General features: G+C 48.2%; 1 protein-coding gene across 12 annotated transcripts in view; it reads right to left on the reverse strand.

Moving 5' to 3' along the window:
* CDH23 (cadherin related 23) overlaps positions 1 to 26,914 on the reverse strand; it is a 181,895-nt gene that overhangs the window by 141,180 nt on the left and 13,801 nt on the right. For all 12 annotated transcript variants that reach the window (XM_042033492.1, XM_042033493.1, XM_042033491.1 and 9 more), the window contains exon 4: positions 843 to 985. In XM_042033492.1, coding sequence (XP_041889426.1) covers positions 843 to 985 — 143 coding nt within the window. The remainder of the gene's footprint in view (positions 1 to 842; positions 986 to 26,914) is intronic.

Below are 26,914 nucleotides of genomic sequence, written 5' to 3' on the forward strand. Positions count from 1 at the left end.
AAGTCTCGCTCTTAACACTGTGAAATTGGGTTTGGCCTCCCCCCTACCCCAGCCTGAGCAGCATCCACCACCCTGCTCCTCTGCATCCCAATGCCTGGCTGGCTCCAACCAGGAACGCCAGCGCCGGAGGTGTGTTAATGGGTTTGATCTTCCCAACGCTGCTGCCAGCCACAGCAGCACTAAATACAGGCAGCAGGAGCACAGGGCAAATTAAGTATGTTGCCCAAATCACACAGTATTTCCCCAATCTTCCCACCATCCCTTCCTCCTTGCTCCAGGAATGTGGCAGGGGCCAAGGTTTTAGTAAAGCAGGCACCTGGATGGGATTCCAGCCTTGCACACCAAAGCTGCCATTGAAAATAGGGGTGTGAAACGGCTTCGAGGCGAGAATCTTGCCAAATTTAGCATCCAGCAGCCTGAATCCACAAGAGGATGAAAAGTCTTGATGAGATTGAATAAGCAGGGATACCTCACATCTCTTCACACGCTGTTCTAAATAGTAAAGGATTTAATTGGCATAGAGATTTAAAGAGGAAGTTTGTAGATTTCCCTGACTGTATGAGCACCCTGGCTCCTTGGTAGATCATCTCCACTTATTAATTCCTTTACTTCCAGACCCACAGATGTTATTCTGGCATCCAGGAAAACCAGCAAGTCAGATCAAACCAGAGCATGCTGTTTATTCCCCGTGTCCCCACTGAACTGGAGACACTGATGGAGTGGCTAGGCAACGCGAACACACCCAGATTCCCAACTCCATGAGGTGCAACACCCATCTCAGCTGCCACAGACGGTAGAGAGCCACCATTTATCTGAGCAGAGGTGTTTTTCCCCAGCTTTACCTCTCTGTCCAGGGGCTGCCTGAGCCACACGACACCGGTGACGCTCTCCACGGCAAAGAACCGACTGGCCTCCTCCCCGACCACCCCGAAGACCAGCGGGTCATTGTCCAGGTCCCGGGCCAGCAGCTGAGTCACTGAGGAACCTGGGAGAGACAGAGAGGAAAGAAATCCTGAGCAAAACAAGGCAGAGAAGAAGAAATCCTGAAAACATCCAGCTTGTCAGAGATCAGAGGTCTGCGGAAGACCTGGAATCACGCCCATGACGCTCCAGTGTCTCAAGAGGAGTCAGGCTGTGCATGGACTGACTGTTCTGCCTAGCACAGATCCTCTCCCTCCTTGCCTTCATCAAAAGAGAAAGTCAGCCCAGTTCAGCCCTGGCACTAGAGATGGAGGATCCCACACCTCCTCTGGGTAAGCTCTAACCAGCCTCCCTCACACTCTCACCTGCCAAGGGGCACCACCAGCAGGTACAACAACAGAAGCAGGGGACAGCCACCACCTCTGGAGCCTCATTTCAGCCGCACAAGAACCTCCTCAGATCATTCTGGGCCTCTCCATGACACCTCTGTGTGCACTCACAGTCTGCCATGGCTGGCTGACCACGGGTGGCTGCCTATTATCCCACCCAGCTGCTCTCTGTGCCTTCCCCAGCAGGATGGGGGAGAAAACAGGAGGAAAAAAGCTGGTGGGTAGAGATAAGGATGGGAGATTCCCTAGGATGCCTGGCCTTGAGGATGCGATTTCTCCTTGGCCACGTGGATTTGGGGATGGGGGACACAGTCTGTGTGAGCCACCTTTGGCAGTACCAGAGCACTCCACGCCCCCAGGTCACCTGGCCAAGGAGAACAGATGCCCAAATTTCATCCAGCTGGGAAGGGAAGTGCAGCTCCAGCAGACCAGAGGGCAAAAGCAGCAGCACAGTTTGGAGAGCAGAGTGAGCCGGGCAATTCCCGATCAATTGGTGCGACATCAATCACAGCAGAAATAATGGAAAAATCCGATATGAGATTCCATTAATAAAGAATTAAACTATAGGAACATAATTAATGCCAGACGTGATTTTGTGGAAAATAGAGCTTGTCAAACAAACCTGATTTTACTCTTTGATGAGATTTCAACCTTGGCAGATAAAGAAGAAATAATAGAATTCTGTAAGGCATTTGGCTTTGCCCTGTGTGACTTTGTGATTAAAAATTTAGTGCCCTACGACATCGATGAAGCACATTTTGAGTGAGGACCCAGCTGGCCTGGCAGGTCCCAAGGCCACCAACCTCACTGGGGACATACCAGTGTGATGTAAAACTGCTGTTGGTACAAACTCGGGTGACAGCATGGCAGATAACAGGGAGGACCCAGCAGCCAGGTGAAGCCCTCGGAAATTTGGGCTCGTTTGGTAAAAAATTATTTTTACAACCCTGCTCCAAGCGTCCTCAAAAGGCTGGAGGGCCACAGCTGCAGAGGAGAACATCCCAAAGCCAGCCCTTCTGGCAGGACTGGGGATCCAAGCACGCAAGGAGCCATTCCACGCCCCGCCTGGAGAGCCACAGTGCTCTTGCAGAAGTCAGGAATGGTTTTTAGGTTAAAAAGCTGGTTCTGCCAAGGCTGCAAATCTACAAGCTGCTTGCCTGGCTGCATCGCCTTCAGGACTGGACGCAAGAGGAAGCCATAAAATTTCAAGAGCTAGCAAAAATGCTTTTCCCTTAAAAAAAGGCTTTAAAATCTTGAACTGCCTCATCTATGACTAAGAAGAGTGAGATGACTCAGGCCATCTCGAGCACATCCATGGAGAGGACAAAATGTGATACTAAGCAATGAGGGCGAAAGCACGGCAGGATTCAGTGCCCAAACGGGACAAATTCCTATTTGGAGGAGGAATAGCAGATGTTTTAAAAAGAGCAGCTAGAATTAACCACTGGGAAAAAAACATTCCTTCCACCAACAGGTGCAAGTGAGTGATGGGTCACAACCAAAGACACTTTGGATAAAGACAAAAACAAGTGGTTTTATCCCAGCCTGCGATCAGAGTGTTCATCTGCAATGTTCTCACCTCTTCAGTGCAGCCAACCCCATAGATACAAAGATCCTAAGCTTTCTCAAACCTTGTAGCCCTGATATAAAACAAGGCAGCAGCTTGATTTTATGCTGGAGGATGTTCAAAGCCATCCTTAGCAAAGGTTTCTTTGCCCCAAGGAAAAAGGAAGACACTCAGTCTCCATGGCAGTGAAAGCCAGTAACCAGGGCAAAATAAATCCAGGATCATGCCTCTTTATTCTGCCCAGTCTAACAGGAGAACAGACTTCCACCCTTTACATCCCATTCAAAAAACCCAGATCAACAAGCCACCTGCATTTCCCTCCAGGATGGCAAATATTTCAAACTCCAAAAGGTCTTGGTTGCATCTTTGGAAGGGAAAGGATCTTAAAATTCCTGCTGAATAGGAAAACCATGTGCCACCCAGTTTTAATCATATTTGTGGTTTGCGTGTTGCAAACCCAGTCGTACCAATAAATAAATAAATAAATCAACAAGCAAACATTTAACTCTTCTCTCTTTGCACTGCAACAGCCTCCAACGGTCAGGGAATTCAGCTCCTAAATTCAGGACAACCTGGACAAGGAGGCAAGGCATTTCTGGGCAGAGCACATCATTGCACCTCCATTTCTTGCTCCTGCCAGTCTCTGAAGTCAGATCCTTGGGAAATAAGGATCCTCAGGGCTCGACCACCCTCTGCTCTGAAAAGAGTGAAACCAAGGACAGATTCCTCAACTTCTCTGTGCTTTTGTTAGTCAAGAAGCTTCATTAGAATGTAGATAGGGACAGCTCAGAACCAGTATGAGCTGTGCTATAGCAGAGGAAAATTCCATCTTAAATAGACCCTCCCAAATGAGGCACCAAAACCTAAGAGCTCTTTCACCCTTTGCCTTACCTCCCCGTCAGGCAGTAATCACCATGCTACCTTCAGAGCACCAGAAAAAAAGAAGTATCACAAATGTATAAAATACAGATCAAAAATAACAAATTAAATAGAAGATAATAAGAAACAGCCCTGAAATGAGAAATGAGCCTTCACAATTGTTTTGCCCCAAGTTTTTTCCAAGTTTTACCCCAAGGGAATGCTAAGTTTAGGAGTGTGGTATTAAACCTTCACTACGTTCACCACCACGACAAAAGTTTGTACAAGTTACCTTCCACCAATTTCTTCAGCACCAATTTATTGTATTTACTGATTTTATCCCACTTTCTTCCACCCCTCATCAGGGAGCAGAGGGTCCTGCCTGCACAGGGCACGCAGAGCCAAAACTGCAGCACATCTGCCAGAGGCCCCTCTCAGGGCTCTCACAAAGAAAAGCACCTTCCCATCTGTCCCCGGGGTCGTGCTGGAGATGCTGCCCAAGCCTCCTTGAGCCCAAGCACCAACCTGGCTCCAGCAAGGGCTGAGGAAACAGGGACAAATTATCTTTCTGCAGTACAAAGCTACAGGCTCCATTTGTTTCCTCTCAGGAATCAGACAGGGCAGTTAAGTGTCTTGATTTCACCAGATAATCAGAATTTATCTTGTCTCCTTTTGCCTCCTTTTTCTCAATCACAGCTACTTCTCCCTCTTTCTCACACATACACAGATTTTCTTCTTTCTCCAAGTCTTGAACTTTGATTGACCTCGGGAGCTTTTCTTTTTTTTTGGCTGTTGTTTTCTTCCTGATTGGATTTTATTATATTTTTTTTAGGTTTAGCTGTTTTATGGGGGCTACTTTTGCATCCCATTGAGGAGCCCTTGTCACAGCACCTTGCTCGCAGCTGGAAACCTCTGTATTTTTCTTTGCCCTTCCGCTTTGTCAAAGAGGAAAGGGGGAAAAGGGGTCGCACCCCACTGATCCATCTCCATTGGTTTTGCTTTCAACAGGAGGACGAGAAGGGAGAAGAAATAAACTCTCTGGAACTATTCTAGAGCTCCTGGAAGGTTTTGGAAGTGCAGAGCCCCAGGGGCAGGGAAAGAGCTGGTGGATGAAGAAGCTGCCTGAGCAGGATGCTGACCCAGACCAGCAGGAATGGGCTGGGGTGGGATAGAGGGCACTGGGATCCAACAGAAGGGGCAGGTTTCTAATTAATTGTTTAATAAGCTTCTCTCTTAAAAGGTCTGATTCATACCCAAGTGGAGTTAATAGGAATGTCTGCAATGGCTTTTGGCCTCAAGACTTCAGGCATCAGCTACACTTTAATATAAAAAGTATTTTAATCCTGATTTTAACAACCATTGCCAGCCTCCCCCCTCCTGAGCTCTGGCTCATATGTGTGAGCACAGTCACTGCATTTTGGCTCCTGCATCAAGGTCACAAACTGGCACAGGGAGCCCTCAGCTATTCTTCAACTCCTTAAACCAGCAGAAAGTTAGTTAAAAATCATTTTAGTAACCCCACCCTTACACAAAGGCCATCACCACACTTTACTTCCACAAGTAGCTGCCACCACATTTCCTTGGCTCTCCTTCTTCCCTGTGAGGGAGATGGGACAAACAAGTCCCACCCCTTCTCCCAGCAGCCCTGCTTCCCCGCCTCAGCCACCCCAACACCAGCATCTCCAGTTAGCCCAGTTAATCTCAGCAGCCTAGCCTCTGACATGCTCAGAGGCAGCATTTGATGGATTTGATCTTGAAATTCCAAACCTGTTTTTCTCATTTGTCACCTGCTCCCTTTTTTTTTCTTTGCCTCTATTTCATTTTCTCTTTCACCTTTCAGGGAAAAAAAAAAAAAGAAAGAAAGAAAGAAAAGAAAAGAGGAATAGAAAGCCCTTCTATAGATATTTTCCCAAAGATTTTGAAAAGCAGGAGGACACAGGAAATGGGAGCTGTTCCCATGTTGGGAATGAGGCTTCATTAATTTCCTGGAGGGGACAAAGCCAGAGCTGGGGACAGTGTGCCCAGAAGACCTGATGTGGAAGGGACAACTCCAGCACAGGAGGGCAACCAAAGCACATGAAGGCTCAGGAAATCTCTTGCCAGCACCAGAGTCTCTCCACCTCCATTCCTGCATTCCCTGGGTGAACCACATTAGCAAAACTCCTGCCACACAACCCGTGCTGAGTGTAAACCCTTGCCAATACCACCCAGCTATGCTCAGGGGCACCTAAAGGCACATCACAGATCCCCAGGTGAGCCACTCATCCCAAAGCAGGTGTCTGGTAGCTCATTCCATAAGCACAGCCTCAACAGATACTCTCTGACCTCCTTCTTAGAATGGGTGCAACCACTTGAGCCAAAACTTTCCAGAAGGACTCAGCCAGGAAAGTTTCCATTCCTAAAATTCAAGCCGAGCTCAATGTTACACATTCCTCTTTCCAGGTGCTGATGGGAAGCATCAGCTCCTCCGCCACGGCTGCCTCCACTCCAATCACTGCACCGCGAGCCAAAAAGGGCAGGGAGACACCAGCACCTTGTTAAAAGGCTCTCATAATAAATAACTGAGAAAAGAACAATTTCTGCCATCAGAAAAAGAGGGGTTTTTCACCAATGGTGTGAGGAAAAAGCTTTGGACCAGCTGGTCCAGGAACCACAAGCTGCTGTCATGTGTGGAAGGGAAAGGAGCCAAACACAGAGGTGACAGGAAAGAGGGAAAACAAATCTGTGCAGTCAAAATCATTTCTGATGGAGTTTGTCAAGCTGGGAAGTGAAAGGCACAGCAGAAGAGTTTTTCCTGGTTCCTCAGATGCTCCAAGACAGAGCCTGTAATTTCTCTGCTGCGTTTAGTTATTTAAGTGGGGAGTCAGTGTGGAGGCAGAATCCATAAGCAGAGCTGACAGCCAGTGGTAAACCTCAGAGAGAGGCACTGCCTGCCTTCCACCCCCAAGCTCTCACAGAGGTGTGTTTAAAGCTGTTTAAGAGAGAGCAGCAGCAAAGAAGAGCCAAGCATTCACATTTACAGAGGGCTTCTTTGGTTTGCTCAGAACTGAGCACTTTGGTTAACTTTATAACACAAATAAGAAGAGGAAAAATACAAAAATATCAATGGCATGTTGAAATTTCTTAACACTATCATTAAAATAAACAGAATTCCCGAGGCTCTCCAGGCAGATGCTGTGTGTGCAGTCCCTGGCTGCTGGCATACACCCAGGCAGAGAAGTGGCACCCTCCCAGCTGAAGTCAACATCTACCCTGACACGACAGAGTAATTGCCCTCCATCAGCCTTCAAACAGGTCTTACAGCAGCACAGGTATCACACAAGCTCTCCAAACCCACTTTAAATGCATGGCTTCATGCTGGTGCTGTGTCTCTGCAGTGCCTGGAAAGGCTGAGGGAGATGGGGCTATTCAATTTGAAGACGAGAATCTGAAGAAGAGAACCTTCAAGAACCTTCCAATGCCTGAATGGGCTCCAAGAGATCTGGAGAGGGAGTTTGGACAAGGGATGGAGTGACAGGACAAGGGGGAATGGCTTCACACAGACAGAGGGTGATTTAGATTGGATATTAGGAAGTTCTTCCCTGTGAGGGTGATGAGGCCCTGGCACAGGTTGCCCAGAGAAGCTGTGGCTGCCCCTGAATCCCTGGAAGTGTCCAAGGCCAGGCTGGACGGGGCTGGGAGCAACCTGGTTTAGTGGAAGGTGTCCCTGCCCGTGGCAGGGGCTGGAATGAGGTGATCTTTAAGGTCTCTTCCAACCCAAACCACTCCAGGATTCTATGGATGGAGATGACATCCCTTGCTCACTCACTGGCACCTCTTTGGGGTGGAGACAGGGGTTTATTAACCAAAACTCTCCAACCAGGCTGGGGTATTGCTGCCAAAATCACTGATGCACCTTAGTATTGCTGTGGTATATCCAAACCTGCCTGGAAAAAAGGGAATAAAAAAAATGCTTGTCCCTGGGCAATCCCCTGAGCAGCAGCATTCCAGGTCCTTTCTCCCTGCCTGCTCCGGCTGGGATCCAGCAATTCTTGCCTTCCCTGTCACTACAAAACCCACAGGCCTTCCCTGGGACGAGGGAGAACATGGAGAATTTTCAGAAACTGAAAGGGCTTTTGTTTCCTTTTGTCTGGGAAGGAATAGACTGCTTCAGTATAAAAGAGGGAAGTAAATAAAATCGCATCAAATAAAACACCAGAACACCCAGGAGATAAAATAAGAAAAGAAACGTGTAAAAGGAGGAGTTTGGGTCTGTTAAGATATTTCCGGTGAAAAAAGGGTTCCAGCACTTAAAAAAACCCCTTAAAAATAATTTCCTCTCCAAACTGCCTGGGAGCCTCATAATTACCAGCAATGATCACAGACCCATTCATTTGATCCTAAAATTAATACATCATGTTTGGAATGATATAGCATTAATTTATCACAAGATTTATGAAACTTGTACTTTTTTTCTAATGAGTTTTATGCAAATTCTGCTCCATCCATTGTTTGCACCCTTAAAAAAAATAAAAATTTCCCTCACAGAAGCTGCTTTGTCAAAAAGCCTCATTCACTTTTATTGATATCTGTCCTTCTCTCCTCATCCCCACAACAGGAGGGGGAAGGAGAGGAGGTGGCTCCAGCCTGGATGTGGTCCTGTTCCCAAGGCACAAGCCATGAGCTCTGCATGTGAACCAACCATTCAAGGCACTTGGTTTTAAACTATTTTTAAAGGAAATTAACTGGTGGTTCACTCACACCTTTGTCTGAGAAGGGTCAGAGAAGAAAAAGAGCAGCAGGGAACTGGGAAATTGAAGTATTTAGACTTCCCACAGTGGAAAGTCCATGTTTGGTAAACTTTGAGAATAAATACAAAAGGTGGGAGGGAGGGAAGCATTAGCACTGAGCATCATGGAGTCATAAAGGGGGGAATCCCACAAGATTCATTTAATATTTTATGGCAGAGCTGTAAATGCACAAGATGCCCCATCACCTCAGTAAAGCACTCAATGTAGTGCCTTACAAATCCTGAATTTTCCCAAAGATCAGGGCAATTCTTCGGAGCACTGGGAAGATGGTACAAAACAGACAGGACCATTTCCAATTCAAGCACAGCAGGAATATTTATTTCATTCTTGAGCACTGCCAACTGGAAATCAGACTGTGATCTTCATCAATACCCACACACCTCCCAGGAGGCCGGGGAAAGGGAATTCTGGAAAAAACCTAAATATCAGGCGCAGCCTTACTCCTCGGAGCTGCCTCCAGTGACTACTGACAACTATTCGTAGAGGGGTGTGAGAAGGCAGAATGAACTGGAAAAGCAAAGAAAAATATAAATCTGGGGTCAGCAGAAATATCCCAGCATCACCTGGGGGCTTTTAAAACTGGCCTGGAAAAGCTGTTAGCAAACCAACCCTGGCATAGCCCCAGCAGCACTGGCTGGAGGAGACCCAAACCCCGATTTTGGCAGCTCTGGGAGAGGAGGGTGCTCCCCACCTCTGAAGGCAAAATCCATTCCCTCTGCATGGCCAAAGACTTCCATGAGCACTGCTCCACATCCATGCCTGTCTCCAAACAACCTGAACACTTGGTACACCCTCCCCACTGACTCCTCAAGGAAAGCCTGGCTAATGCAGCCTTGATTAACATATCTGACACAAAGTTTAAACCCTAAATCCATAGAATATCCTTTTCTAATTAACTTTTGAAATCAGAAACAGGCCAGAAAGAACAAGGAGTATTTCCTGTGTTCCTTCCTGCCTTCTACCCAACTCCCTCCAAAATGTTCATTTTTTGACTAGCTCTTAGATCAAAGGAAGCCCTGTCACAGGTCCCAGTGTGCAGGGAAACAACATCCAGCCTCCCTGGCAAGTTAGAGCCAAACGTGGGAGAAGGATTTGTACCACAGAAAACACAGCAATCCTACAAGTTTCATGAAAATACTGGCTACGTTAAGGAAAACTCAGAGTTCCTCCTTAGGAATATATGCAACACTTTTTTTTTTTTTTTTTAAAGGCATGGTTGACAGCTGTCCCATCCGCATGGAATTATTATAGAATGGAAAGACCTTGTTCCATCTCCCTGCCATGGGCAGGGATACCTTCCACTATCCCAGGCTGCTCCAAGCCCCATCCAACCTGGCCATGGACATTTCCAGGAATCCAGGGGCAGCCACAGCTTCTCTGGGCACCCTGTGCCAGGGCCTGCCCACCTTCTCAGGGAAAAATATCTTAGTATCATATAAACTGAGCCACAGTGTGCCATCAAGGCAGACAAGATGCTGCCATCCCGCCCATAAAAGGGGGCCCAGAGAAGGTGGAAGCCAGAGTGTTACAGTGCCCAGAGACTACCAACCAGCTCTGCTGACGGAAACCAAATCCTGGCTCCAGGGATTAATTTCTACTTAGTGGATGCAATAAACCAACAGGAGTTCCACTAAGATCCTTGAGATGGGGGTGAGCTCTCCTCAGCTTGGGAAAACAGGGGTACACACCCACTGCCATCTCCCCCATCAGTACAGAAATCAGGAGGGCAGAGACCAGAAGATGCAGCTGACCCACAGCCCTTGAGTTCAGTGCTTCTCTTTGGCCTTATCTCACTTTCTAGAAAGGCACCAGGGCAAACAGGAGAAGAGCAGAACCCCAGAAATCTATTTAATGAGGTGCTTTGCTACTTGGTGTAAATAAATTATTTATGAGTAAGGTGACACATGCAGTATTTTGCATTTTAGCCAGGCTAGGTAACACAGCTTTGTGTTAATTAGAAAAGAGAAGCTGTTCTGCAATTAATATGAGGTTGGAGATAAAGCTCATCAGGTTGCAATGCCCATGGAGCAGGTCTCCCAGGACTGCAGGACACCTGTGGGGTGAAGACACCCCCAGAACTGTAAGGCAGGGACATTAGCAATGCTAATGGAGAAGTCATGGGATGCTCTGAGTTTCTAGGGACTTTTAAAGGCCTTCTAGTCCAAACCTCCTGCCATGGGCAGGGACATCTTCAGCTAGACCAGGTTGCTCAGAGCCTTGTCCAACCTGACCTAGGAATAAAGCACTGAAACAAGGTGCCCTGGCCCTGCTAAAAGTCCCACTGCTGAACTGCTTCCTCCACCAGCAGCCCTGTCAAGCTGAGGAGCTGATCAATATGAATGGGGGAAAGAGAGGAAAAAAAGCCAACAACAAAACAAACCCGTCAGCAAATTACACTTGCACAAGTGAAGGGATTCATTCACGTCTTGTTTGAAATTCATCTGCGCCTCACAAAAGCTGAAACATCCCCGAGGCTCTCAGTCTCACAGGGAATACAAACCCTTTCGTGCTACAGCTTTTGCCTGCGGCCCAGCTGCTCTGCTCTCTGAATGGTTCAGGGGAACAAAAATATAGCCATCCTCAGCCCAAATATCAGAGGGTGCTTTGCTCCAAAACAGGATTTGGTACAGGCATCCAAGTCCCAAAGCCACAGGAAATGGTACCAGCGGTCAGGTTTTTGCCTGCAGATCTCAGATCCATGAGTGAACTGGCCTTGGACTGTCACCATAACTCTCTGAGGTTTCAAAACATGTGCTGGGTGATGAATTCTGCCTCGTTATAATGAAGACACAGTGAATCCCTTCCTGATTTACCTCTCCAGAGTTGAGTTAGCACCTCCTGATCTCCAAGATACAGCTGCAGTAAAAGCAGGACTTGAACAAGAGAGCAGGAATTAGAAACCCAAGGCAGACAGTTTTGGAAAGGTTACATTTCCTGCTTCTCTTCCTCCTTGGATCATAGAGTTGTGGTAGGGTTTGGGTTGGAAGGGACCTTAAAGGCCACTTCATTCCAACCTCCCTGACATGGGCAAGGAGGCCTTCCACTATCTCAAGTTGCTCCAAGCCCCATCCAACTTGGCCTTGGACACTTCCAGAGATCCAGGGGCATCCAAAATGAAAGCAAACAAAACTTTTAAGAGAACCAAGAGAAACAACCAGAGACTTAGAAGTCTCTCCTCAAAGGTGACGGCCTGAGAAATACACGCAGCCCATCAACCCAACTCCTCCAGGCACAACCCAGCTCCTCAGGGCTGGCAACGACTGTCACAACTCAGACAGAGCATTTCCTCCCCTGCCTCCCTCTTTGTCCCTCTGAAATGCCAAAGAGAAGGTGGGGGGAGACTTGGCAGGTGGTGCCTGGATATGTGAGGCAGGAGCTTATCTGCGTCCCCACCACGGCACCGCAGTAAATTGCTTGTTGATAAATGAGGCTATTTAGGAGCCGGTGGTGCCAGCACTGAGGTTATTAATGATGCCAACGTGGAGAGACATTTAAGAGTGGCCCCACGTCCCATTGTCCCCTCGCCTGTGAGTAATGGGGCACTTCTGCCACAGGGCTTCACAACCAGCTTGGGCTGTTTAGCAACAGAAACAAAACAAGGCCTAGGGAAATGGATGGAGAGCGCTGGACTGATGACTCCAGTGTGCTGACAAAGCCAAGCTCCTCAGAGAGAAGTTGGGCAAAACTCCAGTCTTTAGATGGAATTAAACTGAACCTGGCGACCAAGGCTCTTCTACTCATCCCTATGTGCTCTCACCAGCCACACACAGAACCTTGTTCTCTCAATCTATGGTCCTGTGCAGCAAGCCCACCCCAAAACCAGGGAAAAGCCAAATCACAACAGCCTCAACTGGAAGCAGCAGCAGTCCAGCTGTACTTGGCAACACATGGCACACCCTGGAGCACTGCGAGGGTGATATTTGCTGAAGCCTGGGAGGCTTTCACAGGGCCATTGCCTCACTTTGGACATCACAGATGTTTAAACATGGTCACGAGGACAATGAGTGAGAAATAAAGAGGCTGTTTATTGCAAGAGGAAACCTTGGAACAGAGCTCCACAGTGGCTGCTGGGAGAGCGAGGCAGAGCGTGCAAGCACACAGCTGTAAACTTGTTTCTGAGTTAATATACCCACGAGTGTTTTTCTTTTCCTATGAAAGCATACTCTTCTGCAAACAAACATCTGGAGAGCTCTGTTACAGCTGGACTATTATCCCCAGTGACTGGAGCATTCAATTAATTTAGCCTTTCTCATTTGCGAGTTATCTGCAAATAGACTTGGGTTTGCAGGAATTTATTTGTTATTTGAATATATTCAGTGAATGGTTTATTAAAAGCATATTTCAGGCAAAGGATTTCTCACTAATTGCTCCTACAACTGTTGCTCTGAGTGCTGGCAACTGGCAGCTCACCCCACATAAATGGTCACTGTGGTCAGGTGGGAATGCCTTTGCATGTTGATGGAATGTAATCTACCTCTGGAAAGAGCTTTCCAAGGGTTTGTGGAAACACCTGCACAAAAACATATCCTCATGCAAAGGCATAGCATCCAGCCTGCCTCAATTTCCTGAAAAAGCAGAGAAGAGCTTCTCCTGAAGCTATCACAAAGAGAACAAGAGCGGGGTTGAACACCAGAATTGATTGACTTTAGGCAAAAAACCACTAAAAGCATCTCTCAGTCACTTCCACAGCACCTTGCAAGAATCCATGGGGCTCCTGATTCAGGATCCCCCCTGCCCAGGTGCCCTTTGTCTCAGAACTCCAGGAAACACTTGCTGCAGGAGATTCATCACAGCCGCATGAGAGAACAGGGTGAGAAGGGAAGCAGTGAAGGGCTATTTCCAAGACTGATGTAATCCCTTGGGCATGCAATGAGCCCAGGCTCCCCCTTGACAGTGTACTACAAACTGTAGCTTATACAGTACCTGTGACATGTCTGAAACCACAAATCCTCCTGCAGGAGCAGTTCTAGTCTTCTACTAGACAGGACAAGGGAAAATGACTTTAAACTGCCAGAGGGCAGGGTTAGATGAGATATTGGGAAGAAGTTCTTCCCTAGGAGGGTGGAGAGGCCCTGGCACAGGGTGCCCAGAGCAGCTCTGGCTGCCCCTGGATCCCTGGGAAGTGTCCAAGGCCAGGCGAGATGGGGCTGGAAGCAGCCTGGGACAGTGGAAGTTGTCCCTGCCCATGGCAAGGGGTTGGAATGAGATGGTCTAACCCAAACCATTCCAGGATTCTATGATTCTCCTGGCCAAGGTGACCAGTGAGAGCCTGGCTTCTCTTTCTGCAGGCTGGGTCAGAGCTGCAAGGGGTGGCTGAGCCTACACACCCCTCACCCAGTGTCCAGATCAGCCAGCGCTCAAAAGAACCTCCCTCAGCCACATGTAAAACCAAATAACATTTTCAAATCCAAACTGAACACAAAACTTCATGCTAAATCCCAGCTGCTGGATTGTTTGAAAGCAAAAAGAAAGCAATCACTGAGGTTTCACAGACTGTTCTAAAAGTGGAAATTTATGAAGAGAAAAGTGATCCAATAAGTCACAGTTTTAGGCTTTTTTCTTTCAATTGCTCAGAGTGAACACTTTCAAAGCTTCTCTTTCCCCTGAAGCCCTGATTGAGGGAGAAATGGGGATTGACCACCAAATTCAGCAACTCCCTGCTACCTGTACACATCAGAGACTCCTGTTACCCAACAGCTGTCCCATACATTCATTTTTCCAGCCTCTTGGGACCAGCAGCCTCCACCTTCCATGCAAACCCAGCCTCTTGCACATTCGCAAGAGCTGAACCCTTCCTGTGCTATTTGACCATTTCTTGGACAAAGAAAACCCACCCTACTCTTTCCACTGATTTCCAGACTGAATCCACATCAGCCACTTGGCCCCTTGGCTCTGCTGAAGGACCTTATGGGTCTCCATAAGTGAGTCTTGGTGCATCACAGCAGAGATGAGCAATCCCACAGCCCTGGGGACACTGTCCCAGAGGCTGGCAATCCCCACAGCATGAGACACATCTAAAAACCTCAAAGAAAACTCCCAAATGAACTCAATCCACCAATCCAACCACACCACAGGCACTCCCTTGCAGTGTTCCTTTGTGAGCAGTGAGCTGCCATCAGCAAGAAATGCACCTCTTTTCCCCCTTCCCATTAAAAGAGAGCCATTCTTTTTTGGCTGTCCTTTACTCTAGCCCTTGTCCTTGGCAGGATGCAGACATGCTGGCCTAGGTAACTCCCATAAATTCCTCAAATTTGAGCTGAGATTATATCTGTGGTTATTAAAGAGTGATAATAAACCTTATCAATCAAGATTGAATGCAAAAGGAATAAGGGAAGGATTTTCCTAAGACTGAAAGTGCAAGAAATTCGTAACTAACTTAATACCTGTACCAATAACAGATCCTCATGATGAATCTACTTTAAAATCAGTTTGACTCTTTCCACAAGAAAAAAAGAGAAGAAAAGAGAGACCCTGGGGGTCTCAGCCCTGGCCCTGCATCTCTTCATCCCAGATAATTCTCATGCAAAACTCCTGCTTCTCTTTCAACTCCACCTCTTGCCCACAACGTAATCCCAGGCTCCTCAGGTTTTGGGATGCCTGTGTGTGCCCTCAGATGAGGATGTTGCCCCATCTGTCCCTCGTGTCCCCTCACAGGTATGTCCACAGGCTCCCTGCAGCCTCCCTTCTGCCGTGCCTCCCAAATGACTGATGAGCCTGCATGTTGTTTTTGAACAGCTCACGTGCCAGGCAGGATGACAGACCTTGGGAACCTGGGCATTAATCTGGAGATTTATAGTCAAATCCGTCATGCTTGGGGAAGCTTTTTCCCCCCAAGAACTCTGCCTGAAGGTCTCTTTCCCTGGGCAATAAACTCCAAGAAACTTTCTCAGCCACCTTGGCCCCCTGCAAAGGGAGAGCAGGGGAGAGGGACAGCCACCAGGTAATGTGCCCAGCCTCAGGGCACAAATTTCTTCCGTATATTATATATATTATCTATGTTTATATATTCTCCTCTCCCCACTGAGGCTGATGACATTCACAGGAGGAGCTGGTGAAGAACAAGAAGTCCAGATTTTAAGGGTGCAGTGAGTCTTGGAGCAGGCAGAGGGAAAACACCTTCTGGGAGCTGCCGTGGGCTGGGTGGCAATTTCAGGCCAAGAGCTAAAAAAAAAAGGCAAATAAACCTGCCCAAGTCAGGATTGGCTGGGCAGCTGGATAACAAAACTGGAGGCAAAGCTCACTGTGCACATGGATGAGAGCCAGGACTACCAGCAGTTCTGACCTGAAGCTCCCGGGACACCCCAAAAGGATACTCTGGCTGAGACAGTTTCCAAGAGAGGCTCTTCTCTGCACATCACTTTCCTGTGGGAGTTTCCCAGGACACGCCTAAAAGCCAAACCCCTTTCTCAAGGCCCCAGACACCCCAAACAGGAGGGCGTCTGTTACGTAAGATGCCTTGGGCAAGGCAAGAGCTCTTGTGTTCTCCTACAACGTGTCAGGATGGGCTGGTGGTGCACGTGCTGCCTGCGGCTTTGCCGGCAGAACAGATCAATTCCGACAAGGAAGACTCCTGAGGTTTATAGTCAGGGCAGTGCAAATAAAACCAATGAATCACCTATTCAGTCAATTTTAGCTATCCCTAACAATGAGCTGTCTGACAGCAGACCACAAATTTCTCTAGTGTATTCTCATTTAAAGCAGTAATCCCTGTGGATAATTCTTAGACTCTGGCTTGTTTAGAAAGCACAGATTATAAAGATGTTTCAGAGGAATACAATGTTCACCCTTTCTTCCCTTGTCTGAGCCGTCAGATCAAGTTTACAAGCCAAAGAGGGATAATTCCAAATCAGAAATTCGCTTTCTGTTAGCACTGCTGGCAACATCCGTGGAATGCTCCTGCCTGCGACCTGTGTGGGAAGCTGACCCGCACAGCACCCAAGATATCTTCTTACAAAAATTCACTCCCCACAAATGTTTGCAACACTTGTCCAGTTTGTCACAGAATCAAAGACAAGAGAAAGACTCCGTAGAGCAAGTCACAAGACTATGGATGGTGACAGACTCACTGCTTCACTGATGCTTTCCAGGCTGGCTTGTGAGGATAAAAGGTATGGAAGGGAACAGGGATAAAACACACAATAAAGGCTTTTGAAATTCAAGAGTTTCAAGAGCAAACACTCCACTACACCTTTCCCTTCAGGACAATAGGCATCCTTTTCTTTCCCAAAGATTCCCCTTGCACATCCTCCCAAGCTCTTTTTCCACCTGCTGCACAGTACATCTCCCCATCCAGCTCCTTCCCTGCCTTCCCAAAGCATTCCCGTGTTCCAAGGAAGGCAGCAGAAGACCACACACACTCCCACATCCCTGCAGACAGAAGCCACCCAGGTGACAAACACATGTTGGGCCAGGAACAAAGGGGGAGCAGAGAGGAGGCAGATTTGCAGGCTCTGATCCCAGGCACTTGACCCCCTCCTCTCCCGCGTTATGGATGAGGTAAATTAGCTGTGACACCCATTAGCTGCAGCTCCTAATTAGTGAAAATTAATATTGGTTTTGATAGAAGTGTGGGCTGAAGCTCTCCCATGCAAAGGCATTATTGACCTTGTGTCCTGTTTAATAGCAAGTTGCACCACAGAAACTACTTCTCGTGGAGTCAACAGACTGCAGCCAACTCCCCCCCTCCTTCCCCCAGCTCCCTTTCCCTTCCCTATCAGCTCCAAGGGACAGATCCAGCCCCTGTCAGAGCACCCTCAGCCCCATGGGTACCTACACCCATCCCTGGCAGCACCCCAAGCCTCCCCATCCCTGGAAGCACCCCAGAATCCCAAGCCCCATCTGACTGATGCCCCCCATCCCATTCCAACACCCATTGTCCCAAGAAACTCCAGACTCACCAGAGGAATTGCTTGCCACCACCTCTACTCACAGTTAAAAAGGAAAAATAAAGGGGAATAGCTGCAATGCAATGGCAGAGACCATTTAATACGAAACAAAATAGGAGCAGCATTCCTTGACCTCTGAGATCCCCGCCCTTGGAGCCTGGGAATACCACAGTGGCAAAGTAACAGACACCAGTAAAAACAAAAGGAAAACATTTGCTACCAAAGTTATGCCTAAAAACCCCACCACAGTGCATTATTCACACATTAATAACAATAAAGATGTCAGACTGTCAGATTAGAAGTTAATCTCACTCAGAGCACAATTAAGGATGCCATTATCCAACCACCTGGGGCCACTTGCACAAGGCAGGGGGTTTCATGGAAAACAGGGATGAGTCCATGCCTGGTGGAGCAGCTGGCCCAGCCCCACCTTGTCACTGCCCTCCAGCCAGGGCAGCATCTGACGCTGCATCTTGTTCAAAAGAGGCTGCATGCAGATCCATGACAGAGAAACTGCTTTTAAAGAGCACTCCTCCACTCCTGGGAGCAGCACCCCAATGAAAACTGTCCCTCTGCCTGCCTGGGTAATACCACTGGATACAGGATGCAGGATACACAAAGAGCAAACCCAGACCACCTACAGTATTTGCTGATCCTGGGGTGAACTTCTGCTTCTGGGGGCTGGAAGGGGGAATATCACCACTGGAAAACAGCTTCTCCAACAGATTCCAGTTGATTTTACAGTGGGATGCTCATCAAGTACAGCAATTTTGGTTTTTGAAATGAACTAACCAGCAAAATAAAAAATACACCTTCAACTTACAACCTGGAATGCAAAAATCAAGCTCCTGGTTTAAAATCCATGGAGGCAGCAGCCTCCCCTCTCTCCTAGGGGACACCTTTTCCACCTATATCTGCCAGAAACTGACTGTGGATCATCCCAGCACCAGTGAAACTCATTCTCCTGCCAGTGCTGTGTGAACTTAGAGGATGCTGCCAATTTTTATGGCTCTGTGAGACCATCCTGTTGCAGTGTGATCAAACCAGCTTGGATTTTTTTTCCCCCCCAATACAGAGCCTTAATTTCTGTTTCCCCCACCCCACCAAAGCAGGTGGGCAATGACTTCTGGCTGATGCTCTCTGCAAGCCCTCACTCCCCACTCTGCACCTGATGGGAGTGCAAACAATTTTTTCCAAGACAAAGAGCAACTTGCAAATCCAGGGAGATTATTTTTCCCCACCCCTTATGCCCCTTGGAAAGCTGCTGGGAGAGATGAGGAGGCAGGATGATGCTTTCTGTGTGGTCCCCTCACCTCTTGCCTCACCATCCCACTACACATCAGTGCTCCTTTGCAGAGAAATGCTGTTTTATCCAGCAGGATGTGTTTAATTTGATGCTGCTGCCGTACGGGAAAAGGTGCATTTCCAGAGTCAGGGTTTTCTGCAGTGCTGTTACTTATTTTACAGTCCTCTGCCGCATCTTGTTCCTTCCCCTCTATTTCCCAAAATCATTAGTAACAACCATTAATCTCTGCCTGGGAGGATGCTCCGCGCTTCTCTCCATACCCCAAATTGTTCGTCTCCCTTGGACTTTCTATATTTCAAAATCTTTTTCCCCCTCTTATTTTCAAATTAACTGCTTGAAACCAAAATAGCAGAGCAAGTAAAGCCACCACATCACTGTTTATGAAAGGATATTACGTTCCATGACACCAGCTCTCACCTCAAAGCTAATAATCAATTAGAAAGGAAAAAGAAACAGGTTTCTCTGTATTCAGGTACCAAATCACCCTCCTAATTGCTCACAGGCAGCAAGACAACCTCCGTGATACAATACCAGAGCCTCGACAGAGCAGGCACCTGACAAAGCCATGCAGATGAATGGAATAAAATTGAGTTACTAACCATTAAATGTCAAGTGTTTGAAATCTTTCCCCCTCGTGTACCCAGCAATATTAATAAATCTTTAAGAGAGGGAGCACACGGAGCTTTTTCACTGCTCTGACCAGTGCTGCAAATGGAACAGATGTTTTCATGGAGTTGTCCAACAACGCTTTCTTCCCCCCCCCTCCCCAAGTGGTTACAGTTAATTTAAAAGGCATCAATGTACCCGAGCAGTTTGACAGGAGGAACCTATTTATTAACTCCCCCTGCCAATCAAGCACATTAAGCCATTCAAAGGCAGGAGGGTGCATCAGCACACGCCAGCAATAAATCAGTTTAAAAGCCAGAAGACCGGGAGGGGATGGAGTCATGCAACAACACTGAGGTGACCCACGCTCCCCAAAACCATGGAACACATGATAAAACAAGCTTCCCAAGAGGTGGCCCTGCCACCCAGGCAATCAACACAGCACACCATGTACCAACAGCCCGGCCCCACACAGAGGATGCTCACCGGGACAGCGGCAGGCTCCTGCCCAGGCGCTTCCCAACAGCAGGAGCTGCATTCCTCAGTCTCAGCACCATGGCATGTATCTACATTGCCAGAAGGGCTCTCTTCTGCCTGCCTATTCCCATACTGGAATGCGTCAGCTTTCCATAATGGGGACTCAACTAAGTAAATTCTTCACGTTTTAATTGCTCGGATGACTTTGATGAGCGTAAAAAGAAGCTGGACCTTTCTGAACTCTTTGTTGTTTGTTTTTTTTTTTTCCCTTGGCGTTTTTTTGGCTTGTTTTACACCAGTAAGCAACAACCACCAGCTGGTGGTGGTGGTGGCATATAGTCTGAATTCTTTTTTCTTAAAGGACTTCCACAGTGCCCAATTATAGAAAGTTTTAACTGAAAGGGTAATTTTTTTACTAGTCTGGAAATTCTGTAGAAAGAGACATTTCTCTATAGAAGATGGTATTATGGAATGATTTGGGTTGAAAGGTATCTTGAAGACTGTCTTGTTCCACCCCCTGCCATGGGCAGGGACACCTTCCACTATCCCAGGTTGCTCCAAGCCCTGTCCAACCTGGCCTTGAACACTTCCAGGGATGGGGCAGATCCAGACTGCAGAGATCTCAGATGTGCCACCGTTAGAAGTAGGGGGTAAAGGAGTTAGGGTTTTTTCCTTCTTTTTTAAGCTTACACAACCCAAATACATCAAGTTTCTGATCTGGCCAAACACACAAGCATGTTCATCACTGTTTGCAACCAGAATATTTTTTTTCTGGTAGTGAAATCACAGCTCACCCTTCTCCACCAAAAATAAAATTATGAGTGTATGCAAATGCAAGTATTTCTCTCCAGTACAGGGAAATACCCTTGGCTCATAATATTCCCTTAGAACATGAATACCTCCACAAAGGTGTGTGCGTATATACATGTATGTGTGTATATATATATGTCCCTTAACTTGAATATATACACACATATCCATACATGTGTACTTTTCCCCTCCTGTGTTTTTTTCTTTTTAAGCCTGACTTGCGTTATTATCTCTGCTCTATATCAGTTTTGTCACCCATGTTAATGCCTCCAAATCAGCCTGGCAGGCCCAATTTGACTGAGCTGGGATGGTGTTGACATCCAAGCCTGGGCATTCCAGAGTAACGAGGAACAGGGCATATCCAGCAAGAAGCCAGCCTGCAAATGAAGCTCCTACAGACAGCACTGTACAGATAATTAATGCTGCTAAAGCCATCCCAGACATTAAAAAAAATCACCCCAGACCTCATTACCGAACTCACACATCTATCTCCCTCTCTCTGGAAAGGGCTTGGCCCCCATGCCAGGGCTCAAAAGGTGGCAAGATCAAACCTTCAGATGGTTTGATGAGGCGCTTGCCAGGAGCAAGGTTACCCTGGCATGTTAATGAGTCCATATTGCAAATATACTTTCCTCTTTCTCCTTCTTCCCCTTCTTAAACATAAGCACTAATGTTACTGCCTATTAGCAAAGCAGATACGAAAGTTTAAGTGATTGATGAAGTGATTAATTTAATGACGCAGAGTTAAGGGTTTGGGTGGGAGTGGGGCTTTTTCTTTAACCTTAAGTTTCCTGATGTTGGGAATAACTAATTTTCTAGCCTTAAGTTTTCATTATAGATGCTGTACTTTCTGCAGCTCAACAAGTAATTTCATCAATGGGCCTTCAAATGACAGAAAAAGGGTTTGAGTTGGGAGAGCTGAGATCCCCTTTTTAAGCTCTCCTCAAATATTGCTGTTCATTAGGGTTGTCAGCACACTTAGAAACAAGGCTGCTCCTCTGAAGAGCACTCAAGAACCCTGAGAATTCAGTTTTAGGCAGTAAACAGCCATTGGGTGATAGATAAACACTGAAGAGGAAGGTGAGGTGGCCACAGCCTCCCCTTGTGAAGGAGAATCTCAGCAATGGCCAGAACGAAGCTTGTAAGGCAGGTTCAAAAACATGCAATCTCTGTCACAGCCAGAGTCTGTCACAGCATATTCCTCTGGAATTACCCTTCCTAAAAGGCCAAATCAATTCTGCCTGCTGCACATACACACCCCATGGGTGTTTGCTTCCTGGGCAGCCCACCCAGCAAGCAAACCAAGGAGTTTAAGATCTTCCAGTACTTACCAAGTCACCTTATTTCTGTCAGATAAACAACAAAAGCAGCTTTGTGGGGTTTTTTATCATTATGAACCCCATGCTCCCATGTCAGTGCTAACACACATAGTCCCCAAGTTCTGTAACCAGCCACAGACCAAGTGCCACCATGCACTTGCCCACTTGTTTTACTCTGTTTGCCCTCCCAGCTGGGGATTTTTTTATATGCAGCAGCCTGGTTCCACCATCAGCTAAAGCTTATCAGAGGCAACAGCACAGCAGGGATGGGCAGCCTCTCTTGACCTCTCACAGAATGCTTTGGGTGGGAAGGGACCCTTGAAAAGATCTCATTCCAACCCGCTGCTACAGGCAGGGACACCTTGCACTACACCAGGCTGCTCCAAGCCCTAGCCAACCTGGCCTTGGACATTTGCAGGGATGGTGCAGCCACAGCTTCTCTGGGTACCTTGTGCCAGGGCTCACCACTCTCCCAGAGAACAATTCCTTCCCAATATCCCATCTAACCCTGCCCTCTGGCAGTGCGAAGCCATTCCCCCTTGTCTTGCCCCCCCACTCCTTGTCCAAAGTCCCTCTCCAGCTCTCCTGGAGCCCCTTTAGGCCCTGGAGGGGGCTCTGAGCTCTCCCTGAAGCCTTCTCTTCTCCAGGTGAGCACCCCCAGCTCTGCCAGCCTGGCTCCAGAGCAGAGGGGTTCCAGTCCTTGGAGCATCTCCATGGCCTCCTCTGGACTCACTCCAGCAGGTCTGTGTCCTTCCTGTGCTGTTCTGGAGAATCTTCCCACTAAGAGCTCAGCCCTGGCTGTGAAGAGGACAGTGACTCCTGGCTGAAGCTGGTGAAGCTGGATGGAGGCTTATCCAACCAAGCAGCAAATTTGGACAGAGCATCTCTAAAGAGAAGGCGGTGTCTTTGATTAGACCAAACACAGGCACAGAGGCCCCATTCCACGGATTCAACCAGGCGTGAAGAGGGCACAGTCACTGCTTTAACACATATTTCATGGAGGCTTTTCCAAGCTCTCCATCCACTCTATTACCACTGCCACTGCCTTTTCCAAAAGCACTTCCCATTTTACCAAACTTTGCTAAAAGCCAGCCTGCCTCGCATCATTCACAGAGGCTCCCAGTGTTCCCCCTGCTGCCCTGCTCCTAGGAGGAGCTAATCCCAAACTTTAAAGCCATCCTGAGCCCCACCTCCTTGTTAACCAATTAGCACCTCATTAACAGTGTGCCTCCAGGGTACTTTCTGGTCTTGCCACTGTGATTTGTAACCCCGTGGTGCATCGAGATTAATTCATCGTTTTCTCTGTAGCTTTAACTCCTTAGTTTGAGTAAGAGGGACAAAGAGCAGTACATCCCCCCTCTCTGTCAACAGCAGCATGCTCCTGCAAGTGAGGGGGCAGACCCGGAGACACCTCAAAGGGTGTCTCCTTTGAGGGAAGGGAAAGGAGTCTGGTGGCTGTGCTGTGCTCAGATGACCACAGTCCTCCATCCAAAGCTGTCCCCATCAGATGCGCCCCCCCCGCCCCCAAGCCTCGTGCATGGATATCTGAGCTCTGAAACGATTTAATCAGTCCAGAAGGATGCAGGGATCAGAGGGCCAGCGCTGGTTTTGTTTTTTTTCCTTCCAGTGATGCATTTGGAGGAGCCCGGGCACCACAGTGGCCGGCACATGCTGACAGCTGTGGGATCAAACAGGTTTAGCCCGTGTTCAATCCCACACTGACAACCGTATCTTCAGCAGCAGCTTGAGTGGCCCAGCACCCCCAGGGACCTTTCCTGGGTGCCAAAGCATCTCCCTGTCCAGGACCAGAGCACAGCAGCAAAAAGCTGTGTTGGAAGAGATCATTGCCTTGGAAAGGACAGATACAGAGTGTGGAGGATGGAAGTCTTCCCTGCCTGAAGAAAAAAAGCCCTCTGGCCTGGTCCTTGTCTAGGACAGAGAATTAAATCAAATCATCCACAAATATCAGAGGGATGTGCTGCCCCAGCTCCACATGAGGATCCTGCAGAACACCCTGCCCGTGAAATACCATGTTCCTCTTTAGTTTTCTTGCGAAATAATTCTGTGTCTCAGCAGGCACGAGGTGTCACACACCAACCTAAACCCTTTAATCGCCACCAGCCAGCAAAGTACACCCACACCTCAGTGGCACTCCACTATCCCTGGCTCTTCTTAGGCTGCAGCAGCCTCAGGGGCACAACTGGGAGAGCCACAACTCCATGGGCAGTGCCTGCTACATCCCATTCTGAAGTAGATGTTATAAAGAGCAAGGTTTAGCTCTGCCTATTCAAATTTAGTGAAGAAATATCCATGGTCACAGCATTTGCCAGCTCAGCAAAAGCTGCACAGAGCAAAAAGAGGGCAGAGCAACCTGTGAAATTCCCTGTCAGCTATCCATCCATCAATCCATCCATCCATCCACCTTGCTCTCTGGGTACGGTGGACCCCGGGATGGAGAGCACAGCCTGTGCCTCCTGGGAGAGCCATGGAGCAGGAGGGAAGGAAAAGGGGGCTTTGAGCAGCAAACACAGCCCGGGTCACTGGACATGGCGCTGAGCGGGCACTGCCTGGGGCTGTCACTCTGCAGTGCTCCTGACCCTGGGACTTGCTGACTTGGGGGTTCTCCTTGGCCCCACGCTGTCCCAGGTTAATACGTGGGAGGAGGTGCTGAGGCAGCTGAATTTGGGGGACCCAGGGCTGAGCATCTCACCAGTCACAGGAAGCATCCCGGTGAGCTGGTGGGGTGGAGAGCCGAGGGCCTCAGCTGTAGACGTTCCTACCCAGGAATAAGTATGGGAACCAAACAGCCAGCAGCCTTGGCAGAAGTCCTGAGGGAGCCCAGCCTCCCCACCTGCCAGCTGTCCCAGGTGCTGTCACCAGCTTGAGCAGCACCTCCTCACACTCGCATTGCCCAGGGAATGGTCATCCCAGCAGGTTTCCCTGTGCCGTGCACTGCTCACCTGAGCAGGCTCTGCAGGGGACACCAGTCCTTCACAGAATGGTTTGCATCGCAAGGGACCTTAAAGATCATCTTGTTACAACCCCCTGCCAGGCACCTCCCACCAGACCAAGGGCTCACAGCCCCATCCAACCTGGCCTAAGATCCAGACTTAATCCCTCTCCTGGTTTTAAGCAAGGCAGGAGTTACCAAGGTCTGATAGGCAGGAGGGGACACATTGATCCCCACCCGGGTGACCGTGCTCCCTGACACAACATGGCCTGAGGGCAAGGCCAAGTGCATGTTATCACCTCAAGTGCAGTGGTTGAAGTGTTTCCCACTCTTTTAAGACAACATTATTCCAGTGACGCTAAAATGTTATTGCTAGGATGAAGGGGAAGTGGAATTACACTCGTCTGAATGGCCTCTTTTGTCATGCATTTTGCAAGGCATTGAGGCATGAAAGCTTTCAGAGAAACCTGGGTGAATCCAAGCTAGGTGGTTATAAGGCTACTTACAGACCTGACATGATGGATCATCTTCATTTTCCCATTCCTGTCCTGCTCACAGCAAATCCATTTGCTGGGCAATTAGACTCCAGTCATTACATTATGCTAAGAAGACGTTCCTTTGGCAGCAGCAGGGACCCCGACCAAGAGGAGCCGGGAATGCTGCCTGCCCATTCCCACCTGCTGACACATCCAGGGCTGCAGTCACCCCAGTGGCATCAATGCCACCCTCCCAGCTCACATCATGCCTTGCCAGGGTCCTCCAGCAACTCACCTGGCGTCCATAGCATCCCTTATCCACAGCCCTCCAAAAGGTCTGGGATTAAGCAAAATGGCCCCTGGAATAATTTTGCTTAAGACAAACAGCAGCAGGATAAAGATGGACAGTCCCTCTCCTGCACACTCTTCTCCCAAGGGGTGTTATCCAGCCAGTACTCCCATTTTCCAAGTAAAACACAGGGTGATACAGCTGCTGGCAGCTGGCACAGGCTCTCCTGGGGACCTGTCTTGCCCATGCCACCAACAGCCCAACCAACACCATCCTCCCTCCTCATCCTGCTCTCCAAGTATCCCCCCCCTCTCCTACAATTCCCTTCCCAGAACCTTCCTGGAGCTCCCATCTCTGACTCCCTCTGCATGTGTGTGTGTGTTTCCATTACTTCTGGGTGAAGTAACTGACTACAGGGTCAGTCCACCTGAAAATTGCTCTCCCCAGACCTAAATGAAACAGATGGGCATTGATGATGTTTTGGGAGAAATTAATCAGCCTGGACCAGCGGCAGTGCCAGCAGCTCCCTCAGCCCAATCTCACCTAATGAGTTCCAAGCTCTCTGTCTTAATAGCTCCTGACAAAACTAATTTACTCTTGTAAGTGATTAGAGGGGGAATGATCTCTTAATTGTTGCTTAAGATCCCTTTTGACATGGCAGGCAGCAGGCAGGGAACGGCTGGGTTTGGAGGGAAGGGATGTCATGGGAATGGGCACTCAGACCTCAAAAAGGGACACTTTTTTTTCCAGGAAACAGGTGCCACACACTGTTCTGCTCCGCACACTCAGGATCTCGGAAAGGTGTTTCCAGATGCTGCTTTTTTTTAAAGTTAGTAAACCTGAACTCAGAAAACACCTGCCAAAAGCAGGAAACACAGAAACAACTGTGTGTGTCAACACTTCCCAGGCTGACATTTCCCTCCGGTGCATCTGGAAACAAAATCCCAACGTGTCAATATTCTTAAGAGTCAATTATACATAGACACAGTGTAATACAAAGTTTAAAAAAAAAAAAAGAAATTCAACTGCCAAAGTAATTCCAAGAACAACTTGACTCACATAATGTCTCACTAGAAAGCAGGCTGTAGGAAATCTTCCCCTATTTTCAGGCAAAATAGAAGTTCAGTCCAATTCCCATAAGGTATTTCAAGCTCAAGTGCTTGGAGAGCAAGGTGCTCTGTGAGGAAGCATTTCCATTAAGCTGTTCCCAAGCAGCTCTCACTCCTGCTCCCTTCCCACGGCTTCTCCTGAGGATGCATCTCTGTGCAGAG

This window comes from Corvus kubaryi, unplaced genomic scaffold (assembly GCF_017639235.1).
Source record: "Corvus kubaryi isolate FWS band 111438036 unplaced genomic scaffold, C.kubaryi_AGA036_p1.0 37357, whole genome shotgun sequence".
NCBI classification, from domain to species: domain Eukaryota; kingdom Metazoa; phylum Chordata; class Aves; order Passeriformes; family Corvidae; genus Corvus; species Corvus kubaryi.